Raw genomic sequence first — 15,358 nt, 5'->3', positions numbered from 1 at the left:
CGTAACTTAAATGCCGGCGTAACCAAGTCATCTCCCCTAAAACAAAGCCAAGGAAACTTCCAGTTACATAGGAATTCAGATAAAGACTCACTATGAGTAGCTATTCTGTGCCTCCTCTCTCTCCACCCCTCCCCCAAACACTCACAAACAAAAACAAAATGTACCCTTGCCCACTTGAGAAAGAATTAAGAATTGGCAGCTCTGCTAAAGTGGACAGTATCCAATCCAAGGCCCTTCTCTAGAGAAGATGTTGACAGAGCCCAGAGGAAGGAGTAAGGAGCTCATAAATCAGTTAAGTTTTGATGAAGGCTTGTCAATGGAAGATATCCATCCTTCCACATCCCCCTCATGTTCCAACTTTCCCAGGGGAACCCAAGGACCTCTAAGAGGTCTTCTATCCTATTCTGTTCTCCAGCAAAAAAAGACGTAAAACACAAAATCCAAACTCTTACTTTGCACTTTAAACCCAAACAATTTACCTTCACAAAAACCCAATGACATTAAAAACATGGGGAAGAAAGAGGTAGAATCCAAGAATAATGACAAATCTTTTTTTTTTAGATATACTTTTTGCTGGTACCCAATTTATCATAACTTATTTCTTTTATCAAAGTTTCATTGATACAGCTTAAAACTAAGTTTAAAAGAAAACTAGAAGGGAACTTAGCAGGAGAGATAAATACATCTGCACACACAATAAAACAAATACCTTGACATCCCTCCACATCTGAATCTCTTGAATCACTGAAGAACTCTAACACCCTAGTCACTCCACTCCAGGGCATCCAACTGCCCCAGGCCAAAGCCCCAAATCCCCATGGCACTCTTGGGGCAAATATTCCTCAGTCAGACCCGGGAAAATAGCACTGTTCACTCTCAACTAGAAAAAAGGACGATGGAATGAAATGACAGAAGTCCTTCTGTCTTCAAGCACAATGCAGCGTGGCAGAATGGAACAAACATTGCAACAGGACTTGTGAGGGAATTAGAGAGGTGAGCTAACAATTATTAATCACCCACTACATTACAGCCATGAATACTGAATTTCAGACTAAGCCATCACTTCACTACTTCTGTGATCCAGAGTAAATCTCAGGTATTCTATCTGAAAATCAATGAAGGAGACAAAGAAAGGGGAACAGTCCCTCTTGTTCTCTGATTCTATTTCTACAAACATGATAACTCGACAAAAAATGTATTAGTAAGTTATTTCAAAAGTCTTTTGCTCTGTTCCTCTCCAATCTACTCTATACCACTGACAAAATAATCTTTCTAGAACATGAAACTTTATCAACCAATGTTTAAAAACCCTTAAATGGCTTATCATTTCATGCAGCACAAGATAAAACTGTCCATGATCAGCCTTACCTACTTCTCCAGCCTCATCCCTGACCTCCAACCCTATCCTCCAACCATAATATTAATAAGTACTTAAACGTTACCTGGAGAAGTCTGGCCGTTTCGTGCCTTTAAGCATTTACTCATGCTGTTTTCTCGGCCTCAAGTGTATGTCTCTCTCATCTGTAGGGTACATCCTTAACTCATCTTTCAAGACTCAGCTCAAATATCATCTCCTCTGGGAGGCACTTCCCAACCTCTGAACGTCCAAGGCAGAACTGCCCCCTACATACCTTTATCATAACATCAATCACACTTCACTTCATCTATATATTGACACATCTATCTCCCACTAGACCCATAACCTCCCTGGAGGCAGAGACCTTGTCTAACTTATCCGCTTCCTCAGTGCCTAAGACAGTGCTTACAAGGTAAGACCCATTCAAAGGATATTTGATGGGGTAGGGAAGACAGGAATGGAAAAGATGAAAAGAGAAGGAAAAACTTGATTAAAATGGCCTGAAGAGTAGACAATAGTAGTGCTTATCAGTACCACTATCTGTGGCCTTCCACTCTTTTCCGAAGCTCTAGTCTTTAGAGAGCTTATTCATTTTCTTGGCTACAGCTGTAACAGTAATGTTAATGAACTCCAAAACCATACTTTCAAGCATTATTTACCCCCACCTCTCCACCAGCTAAGGCTCATCTCTAACAACTGGAACAGCTTTCATTTGGACATTTCGTTGCCACTTTTTAAGTCCAAAACATTTACAATTGAGCTCATATTTCCCTAAGAAATGAGGAAACCTCCCCGACTTCTTTACTCCAGTCAATGTCTCAGAAACCCAGGCTTAAAATGCCATATTCACGTTTGATCAATCACCCTCCCTCATCTTCCACATCCAGTCCTCCCTGATTTTGATTTTCCCTTCATAATCTTTTTTTTCACTCTTTCCCCTCCACAACCCTAACTCAGGTCTCATCACCGCAAACACCCCAGGTGCTCGCTTCCCTTCCCTCCAAACAAATCTATTTCCTGTTATCATCATATTATGATCCTAATAAAAAATTCTCAGTGGTTAGCTGTTTTCCATTATTTAAAATCTAAACTTACAAGCCTGACTTTTAAGACCCTCTAAAAACCACAGCTCCAAACCAACCTAACCACCTTTGTTTTATGACTATTCACTTCAACTCAGGTCAGTCTCATCACTGCCCCAAGAACACCCCAAGTACATTCCTGTTTCCAAGTTTTTGCTTGATCCCTCCAAGCTCCAAAATGAAATGATTTTTTTTTGTTATTTGCTTCATCTTCATTTCCTGCACCTAATACAATTTTCTAAAGATCTGTAGTAAACTACAATTCCTCTGTGAGATCACTCATAATTACCTGAGTATTCTTCTCCCAAAATACTTATGGTTTGAGATCTGTATTATGCAATTGATAATATACTTTCACATTTTAAAATTTTCTCTGGTATAAAGAGGCTCAATAGGTATTCACCTCTTCGAAGCAACTCCCCTTACTCCCAACTGGACTGTAAATTCCTCAAGGGCACAAAACTGTCATTTTTCCTGATCCTCCATACCACCTGATAGAACCAATTTCACAGCAAGTCACAAAAAATAATAGTTTAGTGGTCTCTCCTATGCAAAACTATTTCTTAAAGTCTAAGGTATAAGACATAATTCTAAAAAACACAGTTACAAATAATCCTGGACAAAACTGCATAAATGAAAATGCCTGATTTTTCCACCTCTGAATTTTAGCTCAGAAATACAATCTCCTGACTTCAGTGGTAAATAATAATCCTGTGCCCATGACATCACAAGCACATAGTCTGGTAATGATTATGAGAAGGCTGGGGGAGGCAAGGATGAAGGAAAACAAGCCAACTGAAAGGACAAGGATGGAAGAACAGCTGTGTGAGTTTTTTGTTTGTTTGTTTACTTCTTAAGTGTGGACACATCTCCTTCCTTTTTCTCTTTTTTCTTAAATTGGCCATATTTTCAACAAGTTTACTTCAGGAGGAAAAATCTAATAGATTTTTCAAAGGAGCTAATACCTGCAGAGCCTCTAGCTCAAATCCTTTGAAAAGGCCAGCTTAATCTTCAACAATGTAGTATGATGCAACAGGACTCCTCCAGATACTGTGCGTAAAGACTTATTCAGAATGCAACATAGGCATCTTCTACCAATCGCTCTTAGGAATAAAGCAGACAGCCTGAGGCCGCATTGGACCCACACAGATTTTGAAAAGAAACTGGTTTTCATTAACAGACTCAGTGTAGCCCAGTCTTAATTATCCTCATATGGACTGTTCATTTTATGGATTTCTGAGGCAAAATTTTTAATTCAAGACTGATGTTTCTTGACTATCAGTATATTTTCCTATCAGGTAATTCAGGTTTAGAAACAGAACTGCAGCTTTTTGTCCCTTTCCGGCCTTCAAGATGTCGAAGCGAGGACGTGGTGGGTCCTCTGGTGCGAAATTCCGGATTTCCTTAGGTCTTCCGGTTGGAGCCGTGATCAACTGTGCTGACAACACAGGAGCCAAAAATCTGTATATCATCTCTGTAAAGGGGATCAAGGGACGATTGAATAGACTTCCTGCTGCTGGTGTGGGTGACATGGTGATGGCCACAGTCAAGAAAGGCAAACCAGAGCTCAGAAAGAAGGTACATCCAGCGGTGGTAATTCGACAACGAAAGTCATACCGGAGAAAAGATGGTGTGTTTCTTTATTTTGAAGATAATGCAGGGGTCATAGTAAACAATAAAGGCGAGATGAAAGGTTCTGCCATCACAGGACCAGTTGCAAAGGAATGTGCAGACTTGTGGCCCAGGATTGCATCCAATGCTGGCAGCATTGCATGATTCTTTGGTGTATTTGTAAAAAATAAAAATTATTTGCTCCCAAAAAAAAAAAAAAAAAGAAACAGAACTGCAAATTCATTCTATCAGTATGATCCCCAAACACTAAAGTAAGTATGATTTTTAAAACAAGAAATTTCTTAAGCTCTGAATTACCTAAACTAGTGCTCCCTACAATAGCAGAGGTAACTGAAAGTCAAAGGCACTTGAAACACAACACTGTCCTTACCATAAGCTTGAAGAGAATCCAACCACAGTCGCACGACTGCCTCACAGGCTGGTACAATGTGAGACAGTAACAAGCAGAGTTCAACATAGTGAGTAAGGTGCGTGAATACAAAGACTTCTACAAGGAATCTTAGGTCTCCTGGCTGACCTCTTTAGGCCTGGATAGTCCAGAAAAGAAGGAGAGTCACAATGTATTGGTGCTTCACTCCTTGTCCCTGAGTTCCTGGACCAGAGGGCTCACTTCTCACTAAATCCATCCTTTGTTCAAGGACCTACAATGACTCTATTGACCCTTTCTTCAACACCCAACAGAGTCTGGCCTCTGAGTCCCCTCCACCCTCTCCCCTGCTCTACCCATGACTTGAGCAACCCACATTTTCTCTAGTCATTCTTATTTATTCTCCCCACAAACACAACTTAGTCATTCATACCATAACTGCACACTGTACATTCTATACTTTCTGCCCAGAAGATCTATTTCCTTTTACTCCCAACACAAAATAACTATTTCACTTACTTGCTCACATATATTATATAAAGATGGAGAAGTAAATTGTCCAAGGTCACAGAAGAACCACAATTTGAACCAAGATCCACCTAATTTCATACCCCACGCATCATTATGACTCTAATCCATAACTTCCCAAGTCCATTTCAAATTTTCCTAATTCAAATCTTCTCTAATTTACCTCATTCATACTTTACTTAAAATTTTCTAGTCTTCACATATCCCATTTGTAGCACATTAAACATGGTTTTGCTTACACGCTTTTTCCTAAATGTTAAAGCTTATAATAACAGTCTGCCTTCTCACTTATATACTGCCTTCCCCAACATCACCCTTCTCCCAAGGGCAAGAACACCTGTTTTTTACATCTTTTGTATCTCCCCAAAGCCTGTCACTGAAGCTTGGAGACTGTCTTATCCATAGGAGTGTTCAATCATTATTCAGTAAGGATTTATTACTTTAAAAAAATCAACTTCCTTCTATCATACTGAAAAATCAACTAATTTCAAGCATTCATGAAAAAGCTGTTCTGCATCTATATTCTAGTTACACCATCTATATTCTAGTTACACCATCTATATTCTAGTTACACAGATTTTAATTATCTCACTTATCAGGCGCTGCTGAGTGGATTCCAGGCTGCCACTCCACAGCTCCTAAGCTTGCATAGGAAAGATACTGCTGAAGTCATACTTCAAAGCATTGTTTCAGGATTTTTTCCCTGGTGGGATGAGTGTCTGGAGTAAGGAGAAAGAGTGCTCCCTTACAATGCCCTCTTCCAGCATACTTAGCATGCTTGAGACATTCAGGAGCTCTAAAACTTTAACAAGTGGCCCCATGACAATCTGAAAACTTATTTTTAATACTGAGTTATTCCATCATAATTCATTTGGTAACGTATATTGACACTCCAAATTACCAACAAAGCCTGCTGAGAACTGAAAATAGTGATGGGCTGTTGGGTTGCCCTACACTTATTCTTAAATTTTATTCACCCCTTCAATCCCCACCCCTAACCCTAACCCTGGGAATAACACAGGCAGTTCAACTAGGGGAAGTTGCTAAATACAGATATAAGCTGAATTTGCCACATATCATCACTAATAATGGCACCAACTAACTCACAAATTAAAACAATTATTGATAGTCAAAAGATTCCGGGACTGTGTGTGTAATTTTGAAAAATTAGATATTACCCTCCAAATTAAATCATTTCAATAGGAGCCCCAAACAAAGAGATTAAGGGAAAAAAGTGTCAGGAAAATTTCCAAGTTACTGGCAACATAACTGCATCAAAGTCCAACTAATAATTAAAATCCATTACTGGTCAGCCTGCCTTATACAAGTCAGTATATAGACCTTCCTTTAGCAAAGGTTCACCCTTTTTTTTTTTACAAGGAAGTCTTTGGCATTAAATGAAAGGGATAAGTCAAAGTAGGCATCAACAACAACAACAAAAATGATAGTTTGGAAACTATTTTCCTTCTTTCTTTCCTGCTTCAATGCGTACTGTCCAAAGTGGGTATCTGTTCAATTCTAAATTATTCATTCATGTTAATGGATGACTATCAGTAGAAAGGTGCTGATAATCCAAAATGGAAAAAATCAAAAAATAATCTATTTCCGTTTTGGAAAATCTTTTCAGTACGTTTAACTTCTCAATTACTCCTAGCATGACCTAATATGTGTATTCATTTCTAATCTCTAAGTACATAGTAACTGGCCACCAACTTAGGCAAGTGCTCCGAGGCACGCCGAGTAGCCAGTAGAAATTAGAACAGACTGGTATTCGGCTTCCCTGTGAACATCATCAATTTCATTTATTTTACAGTTCTGTCCAGCCTTCAAAATATCAATAGACTAGCACAGCAGGTTGGTTATTAACCTTCAAAAGAAAAGCTGGGAAAAACAATGAGGACAAAGAGTATAATTGTTTGCCCATAATGTATTCATTTGTAAATTATGCACAGCAAATGTTTAATTACAAGTCTGATTCTCCCTAGCCACCCAACCTAAGTCCCTACTGTCTTCTCCATCAAGAATGCAACCTCATTTATTAGGAAGGAAATTTTCTCTCTTTTTAAAGTTACGTAGTATAGAAAATGTTTTTAAAAGATTTAAGACTAGCTACCCTTATGGACCCACCTTCCTACTACTTCTTCCCTCTGTCTTTTCTCACTTTAGAAATAGGTTGAAAGACAAAGGGTTCCAGCGTCCTCTAACATCTAAATACACAGGATGATGAGTCAAAGACTAAACAATTACCCGTTTCTGATTTTATAGAAAGTATTTTATACATATATGAACTACAAGTCAACTAATTTTTGCCTTTGCATTCATGAAAACTCCCTCAAGAGCTGGGGAGAATCTTTTATATAAAAGCTATTTTAGTTTAATTTTTATATTTATTGTGCCCAGAGAGGCCACCTAGGTTCCAGAGACAGACTACCTATACACAGAGGGAGAGAAGAGTGAGAAAAAGAGAGGAAGAGGGACAGAGAGGGGGAGAGAGAGACTCAGAGCGCTGCTCCTTGTGAGCCGACAAGCTAAAAATACGCCGGCCCAGTAAACAAATCCCATTCCATCCAGACCGGAGCCACACCGTTAACCTAGTAATTATGAGAAGAGGAGTGAGATCACGCAGCCCCCGGCTTACTCATCATCAGCTTCTAAAGTTTCCATCGGCTCATGGCAACTTTTCTTTTTTCCAAAGTTCATAAGCCTACCATAGAATCAATCTCTCTATCACTCTTTCTCATATACACATTTCTTTTTCGCTCCCTTCCTCCATTACTGGACGCACCTCAGTTTAACTACCGATATGGCAGAACAGTTTGGTTTCTGCTCATTTTACTTTTGAGACTTTAAAATGAACTTTATCGTACTATGAGAGTAGTAGCCGGCACTCCTGGCCACCTTAAAATTCCACCATCCCTCCCCGAAAGTCTAGCTGATAAGGAGAACCGTCCAAACTGCCCAGCACAGCTGAGGAAGGGAGGCCACGAACGGGGAAGGGGGCTGGGAAGGTGGGACGCAGGTGAAAGGGAGGAGTAACGGGAGAAAGGTTGGGACCAAGCAAGGAACAGTCAGGGCGAGGAGGGGGTGCCGAGAAGAGACGGCTCCGGGTGAAATACAATCAGAAAGGAGAAGAGGGACAGTGGCGATCAGAGGGTCAGAGTTTGGGAGTCTGAAGAGGCGGGAGGGGCGGGAACAGACGGGGGAGGGTGACAATGCGGGGGCTCCGTTACCCTCGCGGCTCCTGGGGCAAGGCCCTAGGCCGGGGCGGAGCGCGGGGCCCGGCTGCCTCTCCTCATTCCTCGGCTGTGACCCAGGGGTCCGGCCGGCCCCTCCCCCGTCGACGATGGAGGCGGAGGCGTTGGCTGAGACTGAGACCGCGGCTGTTGCTCCGCACAGGATCAGGAGCTGGAGCCAGACAGGACTGATCTAGACTGGCTTCCCGAGTGGCTTTTTGCCTGCTCCCCACTCGGTCGCCACTCGGACTCCCGGCTGCTGGTTCAGGATCGGTGGTTTTCGGCCGTCCGGCCGGAAACAAGCGCCAGTTTCCGGCCGGAGCTGGTTGGTGGTGACACCCAAGCGGCCCCAGAGGCTCCTCCCGCCCCGCCCGGCCCGGCCCGGCCCGGCCCCGCCCCGTAACAGCCCCGCCCTGAGCGCCGCTCCCCTGGCTGCGACCAGTTTGGCGCTTGCCCTGCTCGTGAACCCGTGTTTTCCTGGCTGGTGTTCCTAAAATCCCTGGTCTGGAGAGTTCTTGAGCCGGAGCTAGATGGGCACTGGGTGGACTCTTGAGACTTTGAGGTGTAGTCAGTTGGACACAGCCCTTTGGGAAGAAGCAGAAAGAGGCGGGATAGTTCTAGAGAGGTGAGAGGGATGAAAATTCTCAGAGAACCAGAAGACTGAAATTCTAGTTACCCTACTCGGTCATTCTGGACTAACTGGAGGAAAATTAACAACGCTTCTTCTAGATCTGTCTCCACCCAGTTATCCACTCTCTCTCCTTCACTCATGTAGTGAACATGCTTTTCTCTGTAAACACTCAATATTTATTTACTTGCATAACAATTATACCCTCTTGACATATCTACTTTAGACAGCGTAATCAAAACAAGTTTTGTTGTGCTTTTTTGGTAATGCCTTTTAAACTATGGTAATGCCTTTAAACTATGCTATCGCATTGTTCAATTCACAAATACTGACTCCCTGCTGTGTACAAGGCATTGTGCTCATTGATAATCAGGATCACAAAAATGAATAAGACGTAATTCCAGGCATCAAGGGCCTTACACTTTAGTAAAACACATAAAGTGAAAGTGTTAGTCACTCAGTGATGTCCAGCTTTTTGCAATGCCATGGACTGTAGCTCACCAGGCCCCTCTGTCCATGGAACGCTCCAGGCAAGTGAGTAGCCATTCCCTTCTCCAGGGGAAATCTTCTCCACCCAGGGATTGAACCGTGTTGCAGGCAGATTCTTTACGATCTGAGCCACAAAAGAAGCCCATATTATATAAAGCAGAACTCACGTTAAGTGCTGTGTGAGTTAGGAGGACCTATGGCTATGAGAACATAAGCCTTGCCTGGCACATAGCAGACTTTTCATATTTGTTGAGTGAATAAAATATTAGACAAACGTTGACTGTTTTAAGTAAGAAGAGCCGTTTAAAAACAACCTGTTTATGACAAACACAAAATAGGGCCAAAGAAATGGTGAATTTTAATTCAGATTCCTAACATTGTGGCAACTGGTTTGCATTTTCAAAATGTTGTGCCCATTAGGCCTATTTAAAAACAAATAGTTGACTTTTCTGTCCCCTGACTACTTTCTGAAGTCCTCAGATTCTAAAGGAAAGGAGAGGAGCATAGACACTTGAGAATTATCCAACTCAAGACCAGAAAATTGACACCTGAAACAGGAAACTTCCTAGACAGCTATATCTCTTGGTAATACCCTGAGTTTAGAGTTGAAGATTTTGAGCCTGGGACCAGACTAAGGTCACACCCACCCTCTTTGCCAGCTAAACCTGAAGTAGGAGGAAAGGTCCACAGATGAGCAGTCAAAAATCTAAAGCTGTCTTGTTTCACTAAGGCCCTCCCAGGACCAGATTATGCCCATCTGTTAACTATGTCTTTCTAGTCTTGACTCCACTACTACAGACTTATTAGGATCAGGTATGACATTCAAAGGCACGCTCCACCCTCAGTACAAGGCCTAATTTTACTTTTTGGCAGTGACTATGAAAAGTTTCCAAACTTGAAAGCTGGGCCAAGTTGCTGGTCAAACTCATTTAAGTGACCACACTTTACAGGCTTGTCTGGAAATGTAGGGGCCAGGAAGTGAGGGAGCTGCAGTTGCTGTGTGCCTGTTTCTTGCTCTGACCATCCATCACTCATTGTTTGTGCAGTTGCTCAATGGACTGCTTGTTTTGGGCTAGCCCAGGCTGTGTGGGTAGCAGTGTGGTCAGCTGGGCTGGGAGCCAGGCCACCTGGGTTCTGGTCCCAGCTCAGCCAGCCCCTGATCCATTAAGGGACTCCCTATTCTTACGTGTCAGTTTCTCTGCCTAGGATCAGGGGACCTCTTTTGTAGTGATGTGGTCCCTCAGGCTGCCACTGTGCTAAACTCTCGGAAGCAGCTGTCCGGTGTCATTGTCAGCAGCCAGAACACAGTTGGTTATTTTTTCTGACAGAAGAATAGCAAGGAAAGAAAGTAAAAAACAGCAGAGAAAGCCCTACCTGTGTTCCCAGGGCCACACACGCTTATCTGCCATTCAGTACAAAGTTCTTCTCCTCCCTAAAGGCTTGTTTCTGTGATTCTAAGGGCTGCTCCAAGGAGTTAAAAGAGCTTTCACTTCACTTTATGCAGGAACAGAAAAAAAGAGCTTTGCCTTTTCTGCGGAGGAACTAAAAGGAGAAATTATTTCAACACTGGGGCTAATGGATAGACTAGAGGGAAATGTTCAGAGAAAGCTATTTTGCAGCTAACCAGGAAAAAAAAAAAAAAAAACAGCAATTGTTTGCATTTATATGGTTTTGTGGTAGAAAAGAAAACCAAACCAAAATAACTTCCTTTTCACTACTATCACTATAATTTAGCCAGTGGTTATGTGGAGTTTTAAAAACTACATATTGTTTGTGCCTGGGAACCTCAGAGGACTAACTCAGAACTCTTGGGACTGAGGACCATGAATCTATATTTTTTAAAAATATCCACAGTTCTTATAAAGTGAAATGTTTTCCTACCCTGCGGTGACTGGCGGTTTAGTCACTAAATCATGTCCAACTCTTGTGACCCCATGGACTGTAGCCCACCTTGCTCCTCTGTCCATGGGATTTCCCAGGCAAGAATACTAGAGTAGGTTGCCATTTCCTTCTCCAGGGGATCTTCTCAAACTAGGTGTCAAACGCACGTCTCCTGCATTGCAGGCAGATTCTTTACCACTGAGCCACCAGGGAAGCAAATGACCGAGCAATTCCACTCCTAGGTATTTACTCAATAGAAATGAAAACATGTTCACAAAAAGCTTTTATGTAAATGTTCATAACAGCATTATTCGTAACAGGTCCAAACAGGAAATATTTCAGATGTCTACCAATGGAAAAATGACAAATACACTAGTCAAAAAACGGAATGCAATCTTTAAAAAATGAACCCCATTTAAACACCACCAAATGGATAAATCTCAAAATCATTTGTTGAGGGAAAAGGAGCCATTTATATGAATTCGAGAACAGGCGAAAGTAACCTTGATGACAGAAATCAGAGTTATAGTTGCATATTGGTGGAGGTAGGGATTGAATAGAAAGGGGACACAAGGGAACTTTTTGAGCTGATAGACATGTTCTGTATCTTGACAGTGATCGCTGTTACACATGTATGTCAAATTGTGTACTGAAGATCTGCACATTTCACAGTGTGAACGTTACCTCAATTTAAAAAAATAGAAAAAAATCTTGGGTTCCTTCATAACAATTAAATTATAAATTTACATTTTTTCATCCATTAGATTGCAAATGTTCACCATTTTTTAATTATAGTACCTGGCATACTGCTTAAGCCATGGCAGTGTTTCATTAGATATCTATTGAGTGAATGAATGAATGAATGAAGAAACTGACAGCTGAGACCCATTGCTTTGGTAGCAAATATCAGACTCTATTTATACTAGAGTCACATCTAGACTTAGAATAATATAACTGGGTCTATTTCCTGGCCTTCTATTTGCTTGCATACCTTAGCTAGATTATGCTTCCTAAAATGTTTCATCGCTATTTTCCTTTCTTTTCAAAAGCTGTAGCAGCATGTTGGCCACTTAACCAGTATCCATTCCCCTTCTCTCTCTTTGCTTATAGAATCCTGATCACGTTTAAGCAGCCGTCGTTTTCAGTGTGGCCATGGACTTCAGGGAGGTTGACTCCAGTGGAGGGTGGGGACTAAGTGGGAGGGAGATGGGTGAAACACTGATGGATCTAAACCAATCACGGGGATCATTGCCCTTGCCAGTGCCTGGCTTAAGAATATGATAACATTCTCTCCAAAGTGAGATCTGAGGAAGTCGACTAGACTTCCTTGCTCTTACAAAGAGACAAAGAAAGAGAAATAAGAAATGATTCTTTTCTGCTGCTGAGTGTGGCTGGATTTGGAGCTGCTGTTCTGTTTGGAGGACAAGGTTACATACTAAGGATGGCAGAGCAAAAAAATGCAAAGAATCTGGGTCTTGGGTGAACTGCTAAATTAGCCAACCCTCAACCATCCTCCTTGAAATTCTTATTATGTAAGAATACATCCTCCTTATTGTTTAAGCTACATTGAACTTAGTTTTTCTATTGCTTGCAATGAAAAGCATCTCAGCTAATATAGCCATCAACAACTCCTTAGTATCTATAAAATGAAGCCAGAGTTCCTCAGTCTGCCCTGTAAGATCCTATATAACCTGATCCCAGTCTAGTACTAACTCCAGAAAGTGGCTTGTTAACTTCCATCTCTCCATTTGTGTTCTGCTTTCTTTACCACCAGTGGTAAATATTAACAACCAGCTCTCCAGGTGGACAAGGCCCTGATTTATAGCATTTACCAATTTCCATGGTGTAAATATTCCTGCTCTGATTAATTTCATGCTGCTAATGTGATGTCACTGAACACAGACTTGGGGAGAGACACGCAACCAACTAGCCAACTAGCAAGCAAGTAAGAGCACTCTACCACGCTACTACCCACCTTCCTCTCCTCTGTCTATAAGTTTTCTCACTGGAGTTCAAGGCTTAACCTGTATCATGCACTTTTAAAGACATCCTATAAAATCTTAAATTATAAATGTCTTCACTAGTCAACACCAGTCAACTGGAATCCAGTAATTGCCTTGAACTGTTAGTCTTCACAAGCATTTACTCATCTGTCAACTATTTAGTCAATTAAGTTAAGAACCTAGGAGTGGGCTTCCCTGGTGGTTCAGTGGTTAAGAATTTGCAATGCAAGGGACACCAGTCTGATCCCTGGTCCAGGAAGATCTCACATGCTGCAGAGCAACTAAGCCCGTGCACAACTATTGAGTCAGCTCTCTAGAGCCCCTTGAGCTGAAACTCCTGAGCCTATGGGCGGCAACTACTGAAGTCCACATATCTAGAGCCTGTGCTCCACAAGACAGGTCACAGCAATAGAAGCCTGTGCACCACAACGAAGAATAGCCCCTGCTCACCGCAACTAGAGAAAGCCTAAGTGTAGCAGTGAAGACGCGCCACAGCCAAAAAATTAAATAAATAAATCTTAAAAATAAGAAAGAACCTAGGAGTAACAAAACAGCAAGAGGGAAGAGTTCAGTGATAGCATTCACTTTCCCACATCTTCTAGGGGGTTCCTAAGGTTAGGCATTAAGGGAACTGTGCTGTGCTAAGTCGCTCAGTCATGTCTGACTCTTTGTGACTATATGGACTGTAGCCTGCCAGCCTCCTCTGTCCATGGGTATTCTCCAGGCAAGAATACTGAAGTGGTTTCCATGCCCTCCTCTGGGGGATCTTCCCGACCCAGGGATCAAACTCATGTCTGCCACAGTGCAGGCAGATTTTTTTGTGGTCTGAGCCACCAGGGAAGCCCATTAAGGGAAATACTAAACAGAAAATCCTGCCTCCAGGCCCTAGGAGAACTAAAGATCACTGGAAGGAATGTTGTAAATAGGACTTATCAGTTCTCCATTATTTCAAGTGCTGGTCCCCAGGAGAGCTATGTTAGGACATTAGCTACAGGGCTGTTGGCAAGATTTGGGCTTGTTCCTCTTCTGATCCTGACAAATCCCCTGAGGAGGAAAGAATGGGCATTTAAGGCCATCAGGGACCTAGCAACAGGTAGATAAAGAAAGAGAAGCCAGTTCCTGAGGCTTTGAAGATAGTAAGTGCTACCTTACCTGATTGGAATGCCATTCATGTCAGCTTCATCTCCACTTCACAGGTGACACACCCTCATATTTGGAGGAAAAGCAAATATTTCAACTGCTAACACATTGACCGACACAATGAGGAGAGGTCAGGGAACAGAGTGACTACCCCTGACTAGGTCAGCACTGGGAGGCAGGCCAAATTCAGGCTACTGGAAACTGATAGAGCATTCAGGGAACAGGAGATGTGAGACTGTACCAAACTCTTTTTTAATGTGACAAATGGCCCACATTGAGCTCTATGGGTACTGCACATTAGGAATGTTTTCTAAATTAGAAATACGTGCTTCTATCCTGCCTTGGAGAGCTACCATCCAGCTATAAGTGGTACAGTTGAGTGACTCTATGTAATTGGCATCCACTAGAACCTCTCTTGTGATGTGCCCTCTGACTGTCGCTTTCCAGGTTACTGAGCTAATCAGTATTAGGTTTGTTCCCATGTTGCTCGTGGTCTGTAGACAAGCCTGCCGATCATAGCAACTCCTCATAGAGAGGTAAACAGATGATAGTTCTTCCAGCTGGGAAAAACAAAATCTGGGTCTGAAAAAATATCACAAGATTACCTTAGGTTACACTTCCCCTAGCATGTCAGGTAAACTTCCTAGTTTAAGAAGAGATCAAACCCTGAGATTAGAAGAAATCAGAACAAGACCAAGAACTAGGGAGATCCATGAGTGAGTAAATTACTCCAGGAACACCCAAGAGAAAAGTGTAAGACCAGAGGGACCTTGACTATGAGAAAGTATTGACTATGGGAAAATAAAGGAAAGAAAACTGAGGGGCTGATAATTGAGGCCTGCTTGAAGGAGGTAGGCTTCACTGGTGGCTCAGTGGTAAAGAATCCACCTGCCAATGAAGGAGATGTGGGTTTGATTCCTGGGTCAGGAAGATCCCTGTGAGAAGGAAATGACAACTCAACTCTAGCACTTTTGCCTGGGAAACCCTGTGGACAGAGGAGCCTGGTGAGTTATAGTCC

At 42.1% G+C, this 15,358-nt stretch overlaps 2 protein-coding genes across 2 annotated transcripts in view; one reads left to right on the top strand and one right to left on the bottom strand.

Moving 5' to 3' along the window:
- The window catches only part of OTUD7B (OTU deubiquitinase 7B), a 57,166-nt gene extending 48,660 nt beyond the window's left edge, over nt 1-8,506 (bottom strand). The window contains exon 1 of the mRNA XM_043878311.1: nt 8,197-8,506. The gene's annotated coding sequence lies outside the window, so the exon portion shown is untranslated. The remainder of the gene's footprint in view (nt 1-8,196) is intronic.
- On the top strand, nt 3,763-4,277 carry LOC122677976 (60S ribosomal protein L23). Its single transcript, XM_043878316.1, has one exon. It carries the CDS (start codon nt 3,793-3,795, stop codon nt 4,213-4,215), a length of 423 nt encoding a protein of 140 aa, XP_043734251.1. The 5' UTR covers nt 3,763-3,792; the 3' UTR covers nt 4,216-4,277.
- Nucleotides 8,507-15,358: the final 6,852 nt, after the last annotated feature.

The sequence above is a fragment of the Cervus elaphus genome, chromosome 20 (genome assembly GCF_910594005.1).
Source record: "Cervus elaphus chromosome 20, mCerEla1.1, whole genome shotgun sequence".
Lineage (NCBI taxonomy): Eukaryota > Metazoa > Chordata > Mammalia > Artiodactyla > Cervidae > Cervus > Cervus elaphus.
Note: the sequence above shows the minus strand (reverse complement) of the source record. Positions and strands in the feature narration are given on the sequence as shown.

What these genes read in the sequence shown, in the direction of transcription:
- LOC122677976 (XM_043878316.1), top strand. Translation starts at nt 3,793, where the DNA reads ATGTCGAAGCGAGGACGTGGTGGGTCCTCTGGTGCGAAATTCCGGATT.